Consider the following 21808-nt stretch of genomic DNA (forward strand, 5'->3'; position numbering starts at 1 on the left):
GGCCGAAGCAGGGACTGTCCAGCCATGGAGATGTCGTCTCCTCTCGCTCCACCCCACAGGGTCAAGAACCTCAGGCAACTCGGTTTGGCAAACACAGGCAAGTCCCAGCTCTGTACCAAATTGAAAGCTCTGGTTGTTTCTATCCAAACAGGAGACAAAATGGAGTTCAGGTTGGCAGATCATCTTTCCTTTGTTCGTACTGTCTTCCCACACCACCACAAAACAGTTTTCTTTCCCCTCTGATCTCAAAAGTAGTTAATGTATTATTGTTGGCTGAGCACTCAGGATGTTCTCACAAGAATCCATATTTTAACACGAAAATAAAATACTGTGCTCCCTAAGGTAATATTCATACTATTCCTATTAAAAGCACATATTTTAAGCTACAAATTTGAGATGACAGTACATAAGGGCCTCATTTTTTTCAATAGTCCCTAAAGTTGTTGGAGGAAAAAGATAAAAAATTTTTTGACAGTTTGAGTTATTTTAGATTAAGTGATCACTTGCTTCTTAAAACTCTCATAAGTGTTAAATTAGAAGGGACATGCTGAGGGATGCCCGGGTGGCTCAGTTGGCTGAGCATCCAACTTCAGCTCAGGTTATGAGCTTGCTTTGGATCCTGTGTCTCCCTCTCTTTCTGCCTTCCCCTGCTCATGCTATGTCTCTCTCAAAAATAAATAACATTAAAAAAAATTTTTTTAAAGGGACATGCCGAGAGTTTCAAAATTAAGCTATCATAAAGGTTAGTCATCAAACCTCAGAGCCAGAAGGAACCTAATCTAACCACCACTCTTTCCCCCATTTTACAGATGAGGAAGCAGAAGCCCAGAGAAGGAAATAATCTGTCAAGGCTCATAAATCTTATGAACAAAAACAAAACGAAGACTGAAATCAGGTCTCTTGATTCTCAGCCCAGCAGGCTGACTCCCTCTCAGCAGTTTCTTTCATTACATTGTTTACATAATATTAAATGAGAAAGTCTGTAAAATCTCTAGTAAGAAGCCTGACATACAATATTCTCTCAAATCTAATTTCCTCCCTCTCTTATTTAAATACATGATAACAATTTTGGGCACTGAAAAGTTAGAAAAACCCTCAGGACTTTAAAAATTATAGAAATGAACTGAAATTAAGTCACAAAAGAGAACCATGAAACAAAATTGACACGGGAACACCTCATCAAATACAAATTATAAAGGGTAGCTGATCATAAAATAAACCTATTAATATGCTTTGAAAATATTATAAGAGGGCCTCCCTAAATATCAATGGGATACTGGAAAAATGTAAGCTAAGTGACATGGTTTTATAAAAAAAAATAAGTCCAAGGCATTTGATTAGGATATAATTGAGGAAACCATATAATTAAGAACCAAACACGGCCACTTTGAGTGAAAAAAAGAAGCTAATGAGACAGACTACCAGTACAACAGGCAAAAACCAAGACCCTTCCATTTCACATCTGGATGAATGGGCACCCAACATAAGTCATTCCTAAGAAAAAGTACACTGTTTCATATACAACAAACTCCCAAGAGACAAGAACCCCAAAGCATCAAATCTTTTCCATTTTTTTTAACGTTTATTTATTTTTGAGAGACAGAGACAGAGCATGAGTGGGGAAGGGGCAGACGGAGAGGGAGACACAGAATCCGAAGCAGGCTCCAGGCTCTGAGCTGTCAGCACATAGCCCGACGCGGGGCTCGAACTCATGAACTGGGAGATCATGACCTGAGCCAAAGTTGGACGCTCAACCGTCTGAGCCACCCAGGCGCCCCAAGAATCAAATCTTTTAAAATCAGATCTAAAAAGAAAACAAACACTCACAGATTTTTTTCCCTATGAAGATTCATTCCAACTATCACCTTACCAGCAGATGAAAAGGTCAATCTAATAAGATGACCCACCAATCCTACCTCAAAAAAAAAAAAGTATTGTCCGATTCTTCATCCAATAGGAACAAGGAAAAGAACCATTTATGACATGCAAGTGAAAGAGGCAGGAGCAGATGAAGCAGGACAGAAGACGTTGACAGGGTCACCTGGGTGGCTCAGTGGGTTAAGCATCTGACTCGGATTTTGGCTCAGGTCATGATTCATGCTCAGCATAGAGCCCGCTTGGGATTCTCTCTCTCCCTCTTTCTCTCTGCCCCTCCCCTGCTCATGTGCGCACTCTCTCTCTCAAAATAAATAAATAAACTTCAAAAAAAGGGGAGAGGTTGATAGCTTGCTCAAGGTCAACCCAGGGATGACTCCAAAAGCCTCCTATACCACACTGCCCGTCCATGAAAGTCCCAGGTTTCTCTTGGGAAAGGCATCACAACTTGGCAGGCCACCTCTCCCTGTCTTCAAGATGGTGCAGACAATGTGTTTATTCTCGAGAGTGAGAACCGGGATGGAGTGGTGGTCACGTGCACCTGGCACACTGAGCCCAGTTATAGGTTTGTCTCTTTCACCCAAGGTCAGCAAAAGGTCGTGGACCATGAAGACTCTGGTGCCCAGATCTGGGCTCCAAGGATAACCAAGATCCCACTCTGACGAATCAACTGGAAATTCACACCATAGGATCCAACATCAACCTTCAAGGGTTCTGTGGTCTTCTTGCTCCTTAGCTACTATGTCCAGCAGTAACAGTAATGGTACCTACTTACTGACACTATGTGTTAGACCTCGTGCATTCTCCATACATAATATCATTCAATCCTGCCAGAAATCCTGGGAAGAAGGTCATTGTTCTTTTTTAACTATTATTAGCTTTATTATTTTTGGGTGGCAAATTAACATGTAAGTTTTCTGAAAGTCTAACAATGGAGGAAACAAAAAATAGTTCCCCCAGGGGCACCTGCGTGGCTAAGTCAGTTAAGTGTCCGACTTCAGCTCAGGTCATGATCTCGACATTCTGGAGTTCGAGCCCCACATCGGATTCTGTGCTGACAGCTCAGAGCCTGGAGCCTGTTTCAGATTCTGTGTCTCCCTCTCTCTCTGCCCCTCCCCCGCTAGCAATCTGTCTCTCAAAAATAAACATTAAAAATTTTTAATAGAAGAATAGTCCCCACCAATGACCCACACTTGAAACAGGTGGTATATATCCTTTCAGATGTTTTCTACTTCTATTTTTACACTAAGACTACAATAAGTAGGACGGTTTCCCAGCCAACACTATATTTTGGGCATTTTTCCATGAGAATACACATAGTTCTAGTTCACTCTTTTTAAGGCTATATATCATTTCCTCTATATGGCTATACCATCATTTATTTAGAGACAAGCACTGTTCCCTTCATTTTAAGGATGAGTAGATAAGCTCCAACAGGTTATGTAACTCATCTAAGGTCACACAGCTAGTAAGTGGCAGGGTCAGGGCTGACACCAGCTCTGCTTCCAAAGTCTGCATACTCAAGCACTCCTGCCCTAAGTGTCCCTGCTCTGCAAGCTTCTGTCAACTAGACTATGAACCCCTTGAGGACAGCAAATGAGTACTGTCAAGTACCCAGTGCCTAGCACTGTGCTGGCACATAATAAAAGTCAATAAATATGTGTTGTCATAATTATCTGCTGAATATCACTTGTTTTATACTATGTTTACCTCCCTTACTAGGCCACTCATATCCTTCATAACGTTCTGGCACACAGTGGGGCACAGCCGTATCTGTTGAAAGTACAGACCCAACACCCAGCAGAGAAGCGCCTCCCACTTTCGGCCTATGTCACTTGGCTTCTCTTGATCTCACGATTCACGTGCAACTCAGGCTCAGAGCCTGCTTGCTTCTCCGGGAGCTTCCCTAACAGAGGCCTTTCACATGGAGACCCCTCTGCTCAGCTCTAATACAACATCACAAGAAGTCAGCAATAGACAGGATCTTAGCAGTTATTTGCCTGACCCCTTCTTACTCTGTAGTAATAGAGATCATAAACCATGGTTTTATGACAAACTAATAAGGGTTCCACCCATGAGAAATTGAAAATTTCGAAACAAAAGTATAAGGCACTTGAATGTAGATTATGCTAGGTACTACCTGGGGAGGGGGACAAGATATGAAAGCAGTGAGATTCTGCAAAGATCTCCAAGTCGATCTGATTCCTGAAAACACTAGAACCCTGAGTTTATAGTCTTGCCCTGCCTGACTCCATGGCCGTGCAGAATTCTGACCTTGGTAATCTCTAGCACCAGATTTCTCCTCTATTAGCCAATACCTCATAAACTGCTAGAAACAGGTTCTATTGTATCATTAGCCATAAAACTTCAGTTTAATATACTTTAATAACAGTCTCTGCATAACAAAAAAGCTGGCAAAGTAATCACAAAAGTTCATTTTTCCATTAAATATAGTCATAGAACTTAGCTACTTTTACTTTACTACCAAAACCATGAGCAGCTACTATCATTACTATAAAAATGTCCCATTTTCCCCTCCTAGTTACCCCATATGAGCCTTAGAATCTAGTTACTAGCAACTCTCCAAAAGGACTATCAGAAACCAAATGGATCAGAAGGTATTTTCTATTAATACTGATATTTGAGGATTTGTCCGATTCTGGAGGCAAATCATATAAGATTAAAATTAGGCCCTCAGGTTGGTTTGATTTATGATAAAACACTGCAGCAGAAAGAGGCGCAACAAGCCAAACCCCATATTGTGAAGCGGGGTGTCTCTCTGTACAGAACATAAACTGGACACATTTACAGAATCACTCGTTCATTCATTTAGGAAATTGTTACAGAGCCCAACCTGGCCCCGGGCCAGCCTCAGGGCACACACAGTCAACACCTCCCTTGTCAAAGAACTTGGAGCGGAGACAGAGAAGGGACAGCAGGACACTACAGTGGGAAACTGCAGAGAGCCACGAGAGCCCACAGAAGGGCTGCCTGACCCAGATGCCAGCCTCAGGAAGTACTTCCCAGAGGAAGCACCATGTAGGCTGTGCCCACAGGAGCTAGCTGGAGAGGAGTGGAGCATGGGTATAGGAGCCAGGGGGTGGGCAGATTATGTCCTGCTAGAGACAGTCTGTTTAACTGTTCCAAAGACCGCACAGGAGGGTAGGATGTCGGTCAACGCAAATGAAACAGCTGGGATTAAATAAACCACTATTAGGCACTGTTTCCTCCTATGCGAAGAACTCGACATTTAAGTACCCATGCCATAATCTGGTAATGTTTCCAGCCGTGCCTTACTCTAAAAGGTGATAAAGGACCTTCTCTTAAATGTCTTCCACTTCCCAAACAGTGATCTTTTCATATTTTGGTATTTCTTTTGTTGCCCTCCTACTCTATTTACAGATAACAGTAATAAGGTAAAACTCTCAAAATAATCCAATGTTACAAGAGACCAATGGAAAACATTAGAACTAGGTAGTCTCCCCAGACATAGTAGGGCTGATGAAGTATTTCTGAGTTTAACTGTAACAGTACTAAAATCATCCTTTCACATTTTCTTAATTTTAATTATAATCCTAAATTCTTTAATTATTAATTATACTATTTCTTTGGTTGTTAAGCAGCCTCAACGTTGCAGCAAACAGGAAAGTTACTCCAAGACATCAATGAAAAAGCATCCTCACCAAATTACAATTAACATTTTTTTTCTTCATGGTGAAAACTTATTAAATGCCCATCTGAAATTAAGCAGTCTCCAAAGCAAGAATGTCTTTAAAATGTAGTGAATGAAAATCATTTAACATTTTGGAGATAATAAACATTTGGGGGATAACAGCACATATCTATAGTGTTTAGTATAGAGCAGGCACTGTCATAGGTTCTTTTCATATAACAACGCTTTAATGCTCACAAAATCCGATGAGGTAGGTACTACTGTGCCTTCAATTTTACAGATGAGGACACTGAGACACAGAAAGATTAAGTAACTCATCCAAGATCAAATAGGTAGGAAATGAGACAGCTGAAATTCAAACCCAAACAGCCTACTCCTAAGTCCACGTTCTTTACTACATTGCATTGCCTTTCAGTACTTTTTAAAATATAAAAAAAAAATAGTAAATAAAAATTACTATAGGAGCATCTGGGTGGCTCAGTTGGTTAAGTGTCTGACTTTGGCTCAGGTCACGATCTCACAGTCCGTGAGTTTGAGCCCCGCATCGGGCTCTGTGCTGACACGCTCTAACATGAATAAACGTTAAAAAAATTTTTTTAATTACTATAATGAAAATACAAGTCATCCATAATCCTTGAGGAATTTTTTTGAATGATAGCATTCTCTGAGGGTCTAATCCCTTTGAGCCAAAACCTGAAACTGCGCTGTCCATGAAATGGCCACTGGCCACACACAGCTAGTGAGAACCTGAAAAGTGGCTAGTCTGAAATGAAATGGGCTGGATGTGTAAAATATGTTTTTTTAAAATTTTTTTCTTAATGTTTATTTATTTTTGAGAGACAGAGCGTGAGCAGGGGAGGGGCAGAGAGAGAGGGAGACACAGAATCCAAAGCAAGCTCCAGGCTCTGAGCTGTCAGCACAGAGCCCAAAGCGGGGCTCAAACCTACTGACCTGTGAGATCATGACCTGAGCTAAAGTCGGACGCTTAACCAACTGAGCCACCCAGATGACCCTGTGTAAAATATGTTCTGAATTTGAGAGGCTTAGTATGAAAAAAGGATGTGAAGATTCTCACAAACAAGGTTTTGACATATTAAGTTTCTTGACACTTTTCTCATCTACAATGTATCCAGCCACTGTCTACATCGCCGATATTATTTACTCTTTTCTCGATGACTCAGTCATCATCAGGAACTTTAACTACCACCTGTGTGTAATCTGTAATCTGTAATTGTGTTATCTTTGGTGTTGACTGAGGTCAGGCTGCCCACCCTCAGACCACAACCTTAGGTTGTGCTCAAAGTGTGTCTCCGGTTTCCAGCAGCCTGTCTGCCCGCAGCTGCACCCCTCCAGCAACCTCAGATACAGTGTCTGAAGACTGAGCAGCCAGGTAAATCAGAGGTGTGCGATGCGGAAGAGGAAGAGTGAGGTAAGGCCTGAGGAGGGTCTCCCACATGCTGCTTCAGTGCTAGATTCTTCGACGACTATTCTGACCGCTCAGAGGCCCTCCTCTGCTTCAACTACTTAACAGACTCCTCCCACAGACTCCAGACACGTAGTACCAACTTTATTTTTCTTTAATGTGTTTATTTTTGAGACAGAGCGTGAGCGGGGGAGAGGCCAAGAGAGAGAGAGACACAGAATCCGAAGCAGGCTCCAGGCTCCGAGCTGTCAGCACAGAGCCCGATGCGGGGCTCGAACCCACGAACCGCGAGATCGTGACCTGAGCCGAAGTTGGACACCTAACCGACTGAGCCACCCGGGCACCCCAGTACCGACTTTAATTTAAATTGGAGCACTTCACAACTCAGCTTAAAATCCTGCAACAGTAGTTGCAGCTTGAGAAGGTGAGTAAATCCCAGAGAGGGACGGTGGTGCTGGTTGCACAGCGTGAGGGTACTGATGCCACAGGACCGTACGCTTAAATGCGGTTAACGCGGAAACTTTCATGTCACGTGTATTTTACAATTAAAAATAGAAACCTTCAACGGTTTCATATCTTTCCTAGGATCAAGCTCACACTCTTACGCAGGTCATACACGCTCCTCCGAACCTGATCTGTCCCCACCCTTTAGCCTCCCTGGCTTCATCCGGCCTCATGCTCCAGGCCATCTCCCCGAGCACAGCACACGGATTCAGATCCCAATATCTTGTACGCGTTAAACCCGCTACCTAAGAGCCTTTCCCCATCACCTCTGCCCCTCTCCTTCATCCTTGGAAACGCTACTCAGATGTCACCTCCTCGCTGAAAATTCCCCTGACATTCCAAGGTTGAGAAGTCTCCTCTTGCCACTGTGCTCTGCTCGTACCTCGTACTCTGCCACTCTTCCCATTTTTATCTTTTCGGAAGGGCATTTTTGTTTACTTGGCCGTTCCCCACTGTGGGCTCACGGAGAGCAGGGACTGCCCGGCCTGGCACAGAGCCAGCATATAAGCACTGTGCCCCAAATGCTTGTTGAGGCCATTCAGTAAACAAGTACTTGCTGAACGCCTGTCGGAGGTAGGCGACGTCCCAGGCACTTGGGGATACCGCAGTGGGAAGTGGAAACAAAAGGCTGCTCTCCCGGAGCTTCCGCAAATAAATGCCAGGTGGGCACCAGTACCATGAAGAGAAGCAAAGCACCGTAAGGGGACTGCAAGGGGCATTTCAGACAGGGTGGCCTGGAAGGTGCCATCTAAGTAGAGACCAGCAAGGAGGGGGCAACTTCTCAGCTCACTGATGGAACACTGAGTGAAATGAGTCCTATTCTGGTTCTAAACTGTGGTCCGGAAAACAGAAGGTACGGGAAAGAGAAGGTCAACTTTAACTTCCAAGAAAAGCAAACCATTCATCCCCCCTCTGTTCTATCGACTTGATAGATCTTGCCACTACTATTTGCTCTCTCAGCGCGCAGAACACAGGCAGTCCACCTCAGTGCGAGGAAGTGCACCGAGGACCCTTCTCGGAGCCCCGTCCGCCATGAAGCCTCACGGCTGCTAGAGCAATCTGAAGAACGTTTACTGAGTACTTGTTCTGTATATTAACAGAACGCTCTAAGCAGCTGACAGTCTTCACAACAGCGTTTTGAGATCTACTGTAATTAAACTCCTTTTAAAGAAGACAGTAAGGCACGAAGAGGTTAACTAATCTGTCTGAGGTCATGGACTGGGAAGTGGCAAATACGGAATCCGAAACCCTGGCCCTGGAGGCTGAGCCGATAACCACTACACTATACTGTTTCACACCTATTTTCTATCACAAAATACTTTGTTCCTACGGTTTGGCGTCCTCCTTGCTGACCCTAAAAGTTTTACTTCAGCTTTCTTCACATTTTGACCAACCTCATTTCTCATTTCTAGTTCTACCACAAAAGTCTCCGCCTAGCCGCTTATCATTTGTGAGGTTGACTACGAGTTACTGCTTCTACTTTCAAGGTTGCCATCAGAAACATGAACGTGCCACAGAGGAAAAGCAGAGCACAAACGATCGACGTGAAGTCACGGACTGCACTGCTCCAGCAAGCGGGCACGCGAGGTCTTCCGGGCGCCGAGAGCACGCGGGTGGGCAGCCGGGCCAGCCCCTGCCCACGAAGCTCAGCCTGGTCTCGCGGGGCCCAGGGTGGGGCTCACTTACAAGCACGAGGGACGGTGTGTGGCATGCCACAGACACCCGGGCAGCGATCTAGAGTGCCTAAACCACAACATTAAAAACCACTTAACATAGGGCCGATGATTTTTCTCTTTATTTTACCCTAGGATTTCAGCGTAACCCCTTTCTGGATAGAGCAGGCATCTGAAGCTCAATCCGACCAAAATGGAACTCACTGGTCCCCGCAAGCCCTTAAAACAGACCCCTTCTCAAGTGGTCTCTATCTTAAAGGAAAGACGAGCCTGGCTGCTGACGCAATAAAGCTGTTATCCTCAGCTCCAGGCACCGGACTTCCTTCCTCTCTCTCTCAAGCACACACACACACTCACACGTGGGTACACACACTCACATCTCTGCTCACGTGCCATCACACTCACACTTCCACTCATACACACCCCCCACCACCTCTTTTACCCACCGACCAGATCTCTCTCGTCTTCGGGTCAAGCCTGCCTCGCACCAATCGGTCCCCTTACTGCTTCTCCTGCTTCTGTTCACTCTCCCTCACTCCACAGTCTATTCTCTCCGGCTTCAGAATTATCCCTCTTTCATACAAATCGCCACTGCACACTTTAAAAATGCTTGCTGGTTTCTGACCACCCACAGGGTCAAGTGTGAATCCCATCACATCACACACACGCACACACCTCTTCGCGATGGGGTCCAAAGCTACTTTCCACATTATATCTTCTTTCACTCGACAAATTGTCACCGAACACCAACTACGTGGCCGGTCCCTTGGACAGGCACTGGTGGTAAGAGGCCAACAAAAAGAGACAGCATCTGCTCTCGTGAAACTTGCAGCACAGGACAAGAACAGACATTAATCAAATAGCCACACAAACGAATGTTTCGACTGCAAGTATGGCGAGTACTACAAAGACGCTTCAGGCAAAGTGTTCTGAATTAGACACGGGTGATGGTCATACAACCTTATGAAGACGCTAAAAACCACTGAACTGAACATGTTAAAAGATGAATTTATGGTATATGAATTATAGCTTTTAAAAAAAAAGATGCGCCAGGCTGCTTATACTGGTAGACGTGGCCAAGGCAAAGATGGCAAAAGCTTCCCAGAGGAAATGCAACTTATCACAAATAACTACCATTTACGGAGCATTTACTACACACCAGGCTCCTTTCACCATAATAATCACCCTGATCCTCCTAATCACCCTATAAATTTACAATTACTATCCTCAGTTTAAGAACTGAGGGGTCAAGTAACTTTACCCAAAGTCGGAGAGCCAAATGGTGATGCCAGAATCCACACTTAAGCTGACTGACACCAGGACCCACACTCCTACTGCTACACCCAGGTCATGCCGGCTACTCAGAACTTACAACACAAAAAATATACCACTGTTTCATTTCTTCCAATAGAAATGTCTCATCATATCTTTGGTCTTTAAAATAGCTTATGTGAATAACCTGTAAGGTCCTACAAGATCCTAAACTCTCCCACCACCATCACCTTTCTGATTTCATCTCCCCCACTTTCCCTTTCACGCACTCTGCTTGAGCCACACAGGGTTCCTTTTGTTTCTCCAGTATGCCGGGCATGGTCCTACCACAGGGCCTCTGCATCTGCTTCAGCCATGACGATTACAATCATAACATATGTTATAGATCATGATTCTACCAAAACTTCAGTTAACATTTTCTGTAGATATACTAACAATACTACTAACAGGATCCTATATGAACTATACACTAATATTTCAAATGTCATTCATTAATTTTATTTTTTTAATTAAAAAACCCTTTTCTTCTTTAAATTTATTCATTTTGAGAGAGACAGAGAGACCGAGTGAGAGAGAGAATCCCAAGCAGGCTCCACACTGCCAGCACGGAGCCTGATGCAGGGCTAAACTCATGAAATGTGAGACCATGACCTAAACCAAAGTCGGACACTTAACCGACTGAGCCATCCAGGCACCCCTAATTTTTTCTTAATGTTTATTTTTGAGAGAGAGACAGAGTGTGAGCAGGAGAGGGGCAGAGAGAGAGGGAGACACAGAATCTGAAGCAGGCTCCAGGCTCCGCACTGCCGGCACAGAGCCCAATGTGGGCTTCAAACCCATGCACCATGAGACCATGACCTGAGCTGAAGTGTAACGCTTAACCGACTGAACCACCCAGGTGCTCCGCTCCGTTTATTAATTTTAAAACAACCTCATTTCACAGTCTTTTATTGCTCTACATATCACCAGGCAAAGATTTTTATTTTACAAAATCCAGTAACAGTAGCTTTTGCTTATCAATTAGTATGAGCAAGAACCATGCAGTTATATTTGCAGTGAAATAAAGCAATTAGGCCAAGAAAGTGTCACAATAGAACTTGATTATTGCCACCATTTCTAAGTTCATCCCTAGAACCACCGTTTGTGAAATAACTATGGCAACAATACTTCTGGGCACCAAAATACCACCAAACTTTTGCTGAAGATTATTGCCCATCTGTGCAAACACACACAAAAACACATGCTGACAACCAGTTATATAACTTCAATACAATAACATGATAATCTAAGTTCCTATTATGCTAGAAATCCTAAGTAACTCTTAAGCATATATACTGGCATAGTATGTTTAAGTAGGATGCTGAGAAAGGAAAATGACATTTACATTTAAAAGAGTTGTCCCGGGGTGCCTGGATGGTTCAGTCAGTTGAGCGTCCAACTTTGGCTCAGGTCATGATCTCACAGCTTGTGGGTTTGAGCCCGGCATCGGGCTCTGTGCTGACAGCTTGGAGCCTGGAGCCTGCTTCAGGTTCTGTGTCTCCCTCACTCTCTGCCCCTCCCCCACTCATACTCTGTCTCTGTCTCAAAATAAACATAATAAAAAAAATTTTTTAAGAGTTGCCCCAAAACTCAAGATGATGAAAATTATCATTTTTTATCAAAAAGATTCACCTTGTTGGGGCACCTGGGTGGTTCAGTTAAGCACTGGACTCTTGATTTTGGCTCAGGTCATGATCTCACAGTTGTGAGATCCAGCCCTGAGTCAGGCTCTGCACAGATAGGCTCTCTCTGCCCCTCCCCCCACTCACACATGCGTGCGCGCACTCTCTCTCTCTCTCTCTCTCTCTCTCTCTCAAATAAACAAACTTAAAAAAAAAAAAACTCAGGGGCGCCTGGGTGACTTGGTTAAGCATCTAACTTCAGCTCAGGTCGTGATCTCGCAGTTCTGGGTTCAAGCCCCACGTCCGGCTCTGAGATGACAGCTCAGGGCCTGAAGCCTGCTTCAGATTCTGTGTCTCCCTCTCTCTCTGTCCCTCTCCTGCTTGTGCTCTCTCTCTCTCTCTCAAAAATAAATAAAACATTAAAAATTTTTTTTAAAAAAAGATTCACCTTGTCAACACCAAAAACCCAAATAATCTAATTTAAAAAATAGACAGCAGACATGAACATTTTTCCAAAGACATCCTGATAGCTAACAGATACATGAAAAGATGCTCTCCATCACTTATCACAGGGAAATGCAAATCAAAACCACAATGAACTATCACTTCACACTTCTCAGAACAGCTAAAACCAAAAACACAATAAACAAATGTTGGGGAGTATGTTAAGAAAAACGAACCCTTGAACGCTGTTGGTGAGAGTGCAGGCTGGTGGAAAACAGTATGGAGTTTCATAGAACTACCATATGATCCAGTAATTGTACTACTATTTATCCAAAGAATACGAAAACACTAATCTGAAAAGATATATGCACCCCTATGTTTACAGCAGCATTATTTACGACAGCCAAATTAAGGAAGCAATCCACGTCAATCAATAGATGAATGGATAAAGAAGAAGGCGCGCGTGCCCACACACACACACACACACACTGCAATATCACTCAGCCAGAAAAAAAAATGAAATCTTGCCATTTGCAATGACAGGATGGAGCTAGTGAGTACAATGTTAAGTGAAATAAGTCAGAGAAAGACCAATACCATCCGATTTCACTCATATGGGAATTTAACAGACAAAACAAAGGAACAAAGAAAAAAGGCAAATCGAAAAACAGAAAGAAAAAAGAAAAAAGAAAAAAACAAAGAAAAAAGGCAAACCAAAAAACAGACTCTTAACTACAGAGAACAAACTGATGGTTCCCAGAGGGGAGGTGGCTGGGGGATGGGGAAACAGGTGAAGGAGATTAAGAGCACACTTGTAATGAGCACTGAGTAACGTACAGAAGTGTTGAATCACTAGATTGCACACATGAAACTAATATAATCCTGTGTTAGCTACACTGGAAATTAAAAAAAAAAAAAAAGAAGATTCACCTTGGGATTCTTTTAAATATTAAGCTCTGTTTGAGCTGAGCATAAGGGGAAAACATTTAGCCAAACTCGATTCACTAGCACTCACAGCGAAATGCCTTGACTACAGCAAACTTCCCTAAGTGACGGGCACAAAGGATAGGAGCAAAGGCTTTGAGTCAGCTTGTTTGTTTTCAAACCTCGTTTTACCACTCCGGAGCTGGAGCACCTAGCCAAGTTTCTTTACCTCGTGAGCCTCAGTTCTCCATAAAAACAAAGACACCACCACAAAACCTATGACACAGAGCTTAAATGCATAATGACAACTACCACTCACCCGAGCACTCACTATTACCAACTCGCTATTACCCAATCGAGCTCTAGGAAGGTCAAGAGCTGCAACTTTACGGCTGCACTTCACACTGTAGCCTTTAAAGAGCTCTCCGTGTAGACGGTTCTTAAGTTCAATAAAACTGCAAGACAAGCTTTTATATACACACCTTTGTATGATTGAGACTTAGTTTTTCTTTTTATGAATCTGTGGGCAATCTAAAGGCTGGAGTTATTTTAAATGGCAATATTATGTCTGTAATATTTGTTTTAAAGAAGCCAGAGTTTTAAAAAAAATCTTCTCTAGTCTTCAGTGCTTTGTTTGCTAAATTAGGACACAATTCAAGCCTATCAAGTGACTAAATTATTAGTTAACAATAATAGTGAACACCTACTGAGCTCTTATCTGCTCTATCATACAAAGACACTTGGGCCGTGAACAAGTTTACTATCAGGGCTGTCAAAACAAGTGTCAGGTTGCCTCAACCTGTGATGTAGCCTGATTACTGACTTTCATGAAAGTATCTGCTATGTATTAGCTACTGCACCGACCATAAACAGTTGGAAATCAACCAAGACCAACTCACCTCACAGATGAGAAACTGAGGTCCAAAGAAATTAAGTCCAAAAGTTACACAGGTACTAAAAAGTATGGACTAGAACCTAAATCTCTCTTCTTCCAGTTTGTTTTTATCAGTTACACGACAGGTGATGGCTTAAAGAAAGAAAAGACCAGGGTGCCTGGGTGGCTCAGTCAGTTAAGTGTCCGACTTCGGCTCAGGTCATTATCTGGAAGTTCGTGAGTTCCAGCCCCGCGTCAGGCTCTATGCTGACAGCTAGGAGCCTGGAGCCTGCTTAGGATTCTGTGTTCCCCTCCTCCTCTTGTGCTCTCTCTCCTCTCTCAAAAATAAATAAACATTTAAAAAATTTAAAAAAGAAAGACCTATTCTAGTACCTCAAATTTTTTTTTTTCCTGTATAGTTAGGAAGTATCTGAAATAAGTGAATGTTTGTTTAATGAAAGTTAAATGTTAAACACAAATTAATTTAACCCATAGCCTATACAATTAATATGCTGAAAGGGCTCCTAGGACAGAAAGGAGTGGAATCAGCTAGTCATACTATGCAGTGCCTACTGGAGGTAAGGAGTCTCACTGCTAACATTACCAAAACACCAGAGTGCTTCCCTTATGAATAAAACACTTTAGAACCACAGAACTTCCTTTACTCACATCAACGTTGCTTTGGAAAAGAAAAAAGTATCCTTAGCACCATTCCCCAGATCTATTTCACCTTTGCACAAGAAGTTTTACCAGCTGCAAAATGCTCCCTCTCTTCTGAAAAGAAAGATGCCGACCAATGAGCAAGGCAGTTTTCATTCTTTTCATGCTCTGAGCCAGGCTTTTTATTAACATTCTTATTTCTATCAAAGTTATTTAGGCATAGCCTAAATGCTTCCAGGTCCAGATCTTAGGCACAAGCCAATGAGTAATCTTTAAAGCACAGCCCATTTTCTTCTTAGGAAAACAGTTTCATTTTTATGTTATTATTTTATTTATTTTAAAGATCTCTGGAATGGGAGACCCAAGCTGAGTCCTTTTTTTCACTTATTATTAATTTTATTTTATTTTTTTTATTTGAAAGAGAGAGAACATGTGCCCGAATAGGGGAGAAGGGCAGAGGGAGAAAGAATCCTAAGCAGGCTCCGCACTCAGCACGGCGTCTGATACGGGGCTCGATCCCATGACCTGAGCCAAAATCAAGGGACAGATGCTCAACTGACTGAGCCACCCAAGTGCCCTGGGAAAACATTTTTAAAGTGTCATCCACTGGGGCGGCTGGGTGGCTCAGTCGGTTAAGCGGCCGACTTCGGCTCAGGTCATGATCTCGCGGTCTGTGAGTTCGAGCCCCGCATCGGGCTCTGTGCTGACAGCTCAGAGCCTGTTTCAGATTGTGTCTCCCTCTCTCTGACCCTCCCCCATTCGTGCTCTGTCTCTCTCTGTGTCAAAAATAAATAAACATTAAAAAATTTAAAAAAATTAAAAAAATAAAAATAATAAAAATGTCATCCACTGACCAAAAGGTGAATGACAACAGACACTAGAACACAGTACTATTTTAACAAGGGAAAATTCCAAAATATAACTTTGTTTAAAAGTAAATCGTCTTGGAACTTTGCGTAACAGGCAAATTGAAGACTTCTTCAAAGGCTTTATTGTGTCAGATGAGAACATTCATTCCCAACAGTTGAGAGACTGGGTGCTGCAGTAAACCATCTGATCAATCAAAAGGTACCACAGACACCACACACTAACTGCCAATACTCAAATAACTCAAAGAAATATACTCTAAACCTGTGTTGCCCAATATGGTAGCCACTGACGACACGTAGCTACCGGGCACCTGAGATGTGTTACTCTAAACTGGTGTGAGCTATAAACGTAAAACTTCACTAGAGTCACACAGGATTCACACCAGATTTCAATGACTTAGTTAAAAAAAAAGTAAAATATTACATTAGTAAATTTTTCATATTGATCACATGCTACAATGCTTTTGATACACTGCATTAACAAAAGACATTACTCAAATACCACCTTTTTAATGTAGTTCCTAGAAAATCACATTTGTGTGGCTCCCATTACATTCCTATTAGAAAGTACTGCTCTGAGAGGGAGGCAAACCATAAGAGACTCCACTCTATGGAGAACAAGCTGAGGGTTGCTGCAGGGGAGAGGCGGGGGGTGGGAGCTGGGCTAAATGGGTGATGGGTATTAAGGGGGGCACTTGTGATGAGCACTGGGCGTTATGTGTAAATGATGAATCACTAAATTCTGTTCCTGAAACCAATATTACACTATATGTTAACTAGAATTTAAATAAAAATTTAAGACAAAAAAAAGAACAATATGAACTAGAAAAGAAAGTATGTACTGCTGTATACAAAGGACGCAAAATATGAGCCAATCTTCCTTTGATGATTCCTCATGATGACGAATACGAAATATACAGTAAAGTAAGAAAAATCATTTACATCTTGGATACATAAAGATAGGACCAAGTAAGAATGGCAAGTCCTTAAAACCTGTGTTAAATTTACAACCAGCCCCAACTGTGTTAATAGACGAAGAGCTCAATCCTACAAGTAGTATTTTTAGGGATCAAGAAGGAAATACAGACCTAGAGGCCACGAAGGAGAGACTAAGAAAAATACCACGTTTCTAGAAGGCATTTCAAAACAAAAGCAGTGTGTTTGAAATACCTAACAGACCTGGTTTTTTTTTTAAGTAGTATTTGATTATTTTGAGTATCATGAAATCTCCCAATTGCCAGCTAAGCACACTTCTTAAAAAAGAAACATGATAAGGAAGAGACTAGAAACCCTAACCCCGTGGAACGGAGGTAAATGTCAGTATATCCTCTGGAAGATGTAAGCCAGGTCCTTAACAGGGTATGTGTAAACATTACACGGTGATGAAACCAATCAAAATTGCACAGACACCCTTCAATATTACTGCAGTACCTAATACAATCAACTCTCACATGATTCAACGAAAACTGCTTTCAAAACTGCCGAACACCGTAACGCCTTTCCCAAATCCAGCCAGCGAGAATTAGGGAAGCACAGCCTCCAGGTGCCTTATCTTTCCGAGGTTACAGTTAGAGCCACGCCGACGACAATAAGTACTCGCATGGCATTGTCTGACCTGCACTTTTGGACCCACCACCCTTTTTGATCCTCAGGAAAGCCTCAGACACCGGCATGTCTTTATTCCTGCCGTAGACGGGATTCCAGGCTGGAGACCTTGACTTGTTCAAGGTCACACAGCTAAAAAGTAGCAGAACCGGGACTCAACTCCCGACCTTCGGATCCTCACCCAGTTCTCCTTCCATTACAAGACAATCATTCATTTTCAACCAAATGTCTAGAAACCCCACAAGCCCTGATGCCAGAGAAGGACCTCAGGATCAATGAGGTCAAAGCTTAAGACTCTGCAAACATGTGCTGGAATCAGCTCAAAAAGGGGAGAAGAGATTATCAAGAGACAGGAAATGACTTGAAAGATCAGGGGGGGAAAAATTCTAATCTAAATGTCCTTGAGTGCCGCGGCGCAAAAGAGCAGCATCCACGCTGAAAATGCAGAGAAACGGTACTTTCCTGCAGAAATGTGATTTCCAACGTAGAAATTGTAGGTCACAACAATGATTCTGCTGTTACTTGACTACAAATGTGTTCCTGAATTTTACCCAAAATAAAGGCACTCAGAAAACCAGTACATCCAACCGGGTGCCACCAGTCCTACATTTTTTTTTTTCCTAAGTCACGGCATTTATCTCACACACACACACACACACACACACACACACACACACACACACAAAAATCCAGATTAGAAAAATTGTAATTCAGCACCCGCTGCTCTTTAGATTACAGGTAAAGGAAACGGCAAACGTAGCGTCCTCTTTCTAGCAGAACGCATCCCTGAGGACAGGACAAAGGCGGCACCGCCACCGGTGAACCTCGTTCAACCCCCAGAACACGGTGACAGCAGGCCAGTCGCAGCAGAACGTACAAACGAGCAGGACGCGGTACAGGGGAATTCCTAAGATGGCTCTCCAAATCCATTCCCCACGTAAATTCCTAAATGCAACACGGTTTCAGAATCAGGGCAGGGCTGGGGGCAAATACGGGGTTCCAAGCGTGGGAACGCCACACGGAGGTGTACACGGCGCCGACTGCGAACGCGACCCCAGAAAATTTCAGGCCGGGGGGGGGGGTCACACGGGCGCCGCGAGACCCCGAAACCGAGCGGGCGCCAAACGGCAGCCCCCCCTCCGCCCCCCGGCCCGTCTGACCACCCGCCAGAACGGATGAAAAAACCGACTGGCTCCAATTTCATCTCCTGCTTCCCCTCCCGGGCAGCCCCCGGCTCGGGAGGGTCCGCAGGAAGGGCCGGGCCGCGGCCGAGGGGGCGCCGGCCCGGGGGAGCGGGGGATGGGGGGGGGGACCCCCGCGGCGATCCTCGCCCGGACCCCGACCCCGGCCCTAGCCCTTCCCCGCCCGGCCCGCGCTGACAGCCCGGCGCCGCCCCCACCTGCCCGCCCGGGGGGCGCCGGGGCCGGGCGCGCCCGCCAGGCCACTTCCTTCCCCGCCCGCCCGGCCTCGCGCGGGCCCCGGGGCGGGGAGCCGCGGGAGGAAGGAGGCTTGGCCGGCCGCCCACGGAGGAAGCCGCCGCCGCCCGCACCCACCGGCATCATCGCGGCGCGGGTCCGCGGCGCCTTCGGCCGCCTGACAGGACGCTCGGCGCCGCGCCGCGCCCGCCGCTCCGGCCGCTCGCACAGGCCGCGCACCCGCCGCCGCGATCTCGGGCCCTCAGCGGCGAGGCGGCGGCTGCGGCGGGCTGCGGAGCCTGACCGGCCCTGTCGCGGCCGCGGGCGCGCTGCGTCGCTGTCCCGGGACCGGCCGCCGCCGCCTCCGCCCGACCGCCTCGCGCCGCCGGCCCTCGGGCTCTCTCCTCAGCCCCCGCAGGCCCCGCCCCCAGCGCGTCGCCCCACACGGGGCCAGCCGCCCGCTCCGATTGGCCCGGCGGGGCCAGGGGCGGGTTCGGGGAGGCGGGGCTCCCCGGCCCCGCCCGCCCGAACCCGCTCTCGCGGCGGCCAGGTGCGAGCGCGCCCGTGCGCGTCCGCGCTCCCGCGGGCGGGCGCGCTGCGGACGCCTAGCAGCTGCCCCGCCCCGTGTGGCGGCCTGTGGGCTCGGGGCCGCGCGCGACCGGGAGCGCAGGCTCTCCGAGACCTCTGAAACGGGAAAACCGAGGCCGGAAGAGGGCAGGGCCGGGGAGGGGCCTCCCCGCGGCGAGTCACACCAAGGCCGGGACTCGAACCTTGGGCCCCCGGCGACCGCCGAGGGGCGGGGCGCATCCTGCGGCGACGGCGCGCGCCAGCGTCTGACCGCGGCCTGACCCCGGGTTCCCGGCGCCGCGGTGGTGGGGGGGGGGGGGGGGGGGGGAGGGTGCTGCAGCTGGGGGCCCGGCCGGAGGGGCGTGGTGCGCCCCAAACCACCCACGTGACCCGGCCCCGCACCGATGGGGAGGGACCCGGGAACCCGCCCCGCGCCGCGGCCCCTGGGCACCTGATCGGCCGTCCGCCACCGCGTCTTCTGCAGCTGGCGGCGCCCTGCTGCAGCCGGCCTTCCTGCGCCGCACCCGCTCCCCAGCCGCGGCCTAGAAAGCCTGGGCCCACCTGGGCCAACATCCCTGCGGCTCGGACCACCCTGGTTAGAGTCCAGGCCCCATCTCTAGGGACCCGGTCTCTTCTTACAGCCTTGTCTCCCGTGGCACCTCCCGCTGTGGCCTGAGCGCCTGAATGACGGACACCAGGGCCATGTGTCCAGAGCCCCTCGCAGGGCACGGAACAGAGTGTAGTAAAGGCCGTCGAAAGGGCAGGCATCCGTTCGTTTGAACCCTGAGAGCACATTGTGTCTGATGTCCTCGCAGGCGGCGCTGACACTTCATGCGCGCCCTGAACATGGAGGTCTGTTTACGGCCCCAAACACCAAAGGCCATAAACCACCTTGGGTAGGGCCCAGCGTCTTGGAGACGACAGCAGGGGGTCAGGGCCCATCTGTAGCCTGTCTTGTCCACTGAGAGGCTCAGGGCTGGGGTGTGGGTCTGGGGGACAACGAGGGTGGAGGCCAGGGAGTGAGCAGCGTCCTCTTCACGGGAAGCCACCCCTGTTCTTCAGAGGCCACAGGGGTTAGTGTTGAAGAGTGCAGACTTTCCAGTTGGACAAACACTGCCTCTGCCACACCCTCACTGTATGATCCTAGCCAAGCTACATCTTCCGTATCTCAATTTGCCCATCTCTATAATGGGAGATTGCAGAAATAATAGTGGCTGCCTCATGGGATTTGGGGAGGTTCAGACATGACGTATACAAAGTTCCCGGCACAGTTTGTGGTACATGGTAGGTGCTCCGTAAATAGTTTCCTGTAGTAATGCTGTCATTAGCAAGCAAGCTTAGTGTGCCTACGTCCCTGGGAGCGGAGTCTCCCAGGACGTTTCAAACGTATGCACACAGGCAGCACTGGCTTGTGTCACATCTCTTCTGGGAGCAGGGTTCGGAGAGAAGAGGAAGCTGTGGGTAATGGGAGGAAGGAAGTCAGAGACCCCGGGTCTCATTCCAGCTCTGCTTCTCACTCCCTGTGTGGCCGAGGCAACACACGCCCCTTCTCTAGGTCTCTGTTTCTCTGTGTGTAACCAGAGAGGAGTTAGATGCTGTGATTTCTGGTGGCCTTCCTGCTCTGACATGCTGATGTTCCTTACCCATGTGGGTGGGTGCTGGCCCACTAAGCCAAGCAAAGGACAGGCTTTGCCGGGGCACTGCAGAGTTGGGACACCTGCCTTGAGGTGGTCAAAATGAGCCCACGCTTCTGAAAAGGAAAGCCTAGCCACCGGACCCTTGGGTACAGATAGCTGCAGCTGCCCTGCCCTCACACCAAGGCCCCGTCTATCCTCCAGGCAGACATGTATCTGAAGCCAGGCTGGTCAGTGCCCCCCCCCGCCTCAACAGGCTCCTTAGCTGGTTCTTCTCCCCACCCTGCTGCGGCCGCCATGCATCAGGCCCTACCACTTGCCATGAGACCAAGTGTGTTTGTAATTGGCCTCCCTGCTCTAACCTCCTCCAAGCCCAAATCATCCCACACACAGACAGAACTAGGTCACATATACACACGCCCGCCCTGCAAAGCTCTCCTGTGTCTGCTCATCACCCAGACTAAAGTTCACAAAAGGTTCTTCAGGAACCACTGTTGATGGTGGGATATAGACTTCAGTATATCGTAAGATGTGCAGGGGGCGCCTGGGTGGCTCAGTCGGTTGAGTGTCTGACTCTTGATTCCAGCCTAAGTCATGATCTCGTGGTTGTGAGATCCAGCCCTGCATCAGACTCCCAGAGGGTGGAGCCTGCTTGGGACTCTCTCTCTCCCTCTCTCTCTGCCCCTCCCCCACTTACGAGTGCTCAGCTCACATGCATTCTCTCTCTCTCTCTCA

The 21808-nt window shown here is 46.7% G+C and overlaps 1 protein-coding gene across 2 annotated transcripts in view; it reads right to left on the bottom strand.

The window, feature by feature from the left end:
- Positions 1-19698, bottom strand: part of PPP1R13B (protein phosphatase 1 regulatory subunit 13B) — a 93555-nt gene extending 73857 nt beyond the window's left edge. Inside the window, exon 1 of one of the 2 annotated variants that reach the window (XM_042990678.1) lies at positions 19643-19698. Coding sequence is in view for 1 of the 2 variants with exons in the window: in XM_042990672.1 (XP_042846606.1) it covers positions 19011-19019 (9 nt within the window). In the remaining variant the exon portion in view is untranslated. Of the gene's footprint in view, positions 1-19010; positions 19195-19642 lie in introns of those variants that run through there. The other variant, XM_042990672.1, reaches the window with a different exon arrangement.
- Between the last annotated feature and the right edge of the window lie 2110 nt (positions 19699-21808).

Source organism: Panthera tigris, chromosome B3 (genome assembly GCF_018350195.1).
Source record: "Panthera tigris isolate Pti1 chromosome B3, P.tigris_Pti1_mat1.1, whole genome shotgun sequence".
NCBI classification, from domain to species: Eukaryota; Metazoa; Chordata; class Mammalia; order Carnivora; family Felidae; genus Panthera; species Panthera tigris.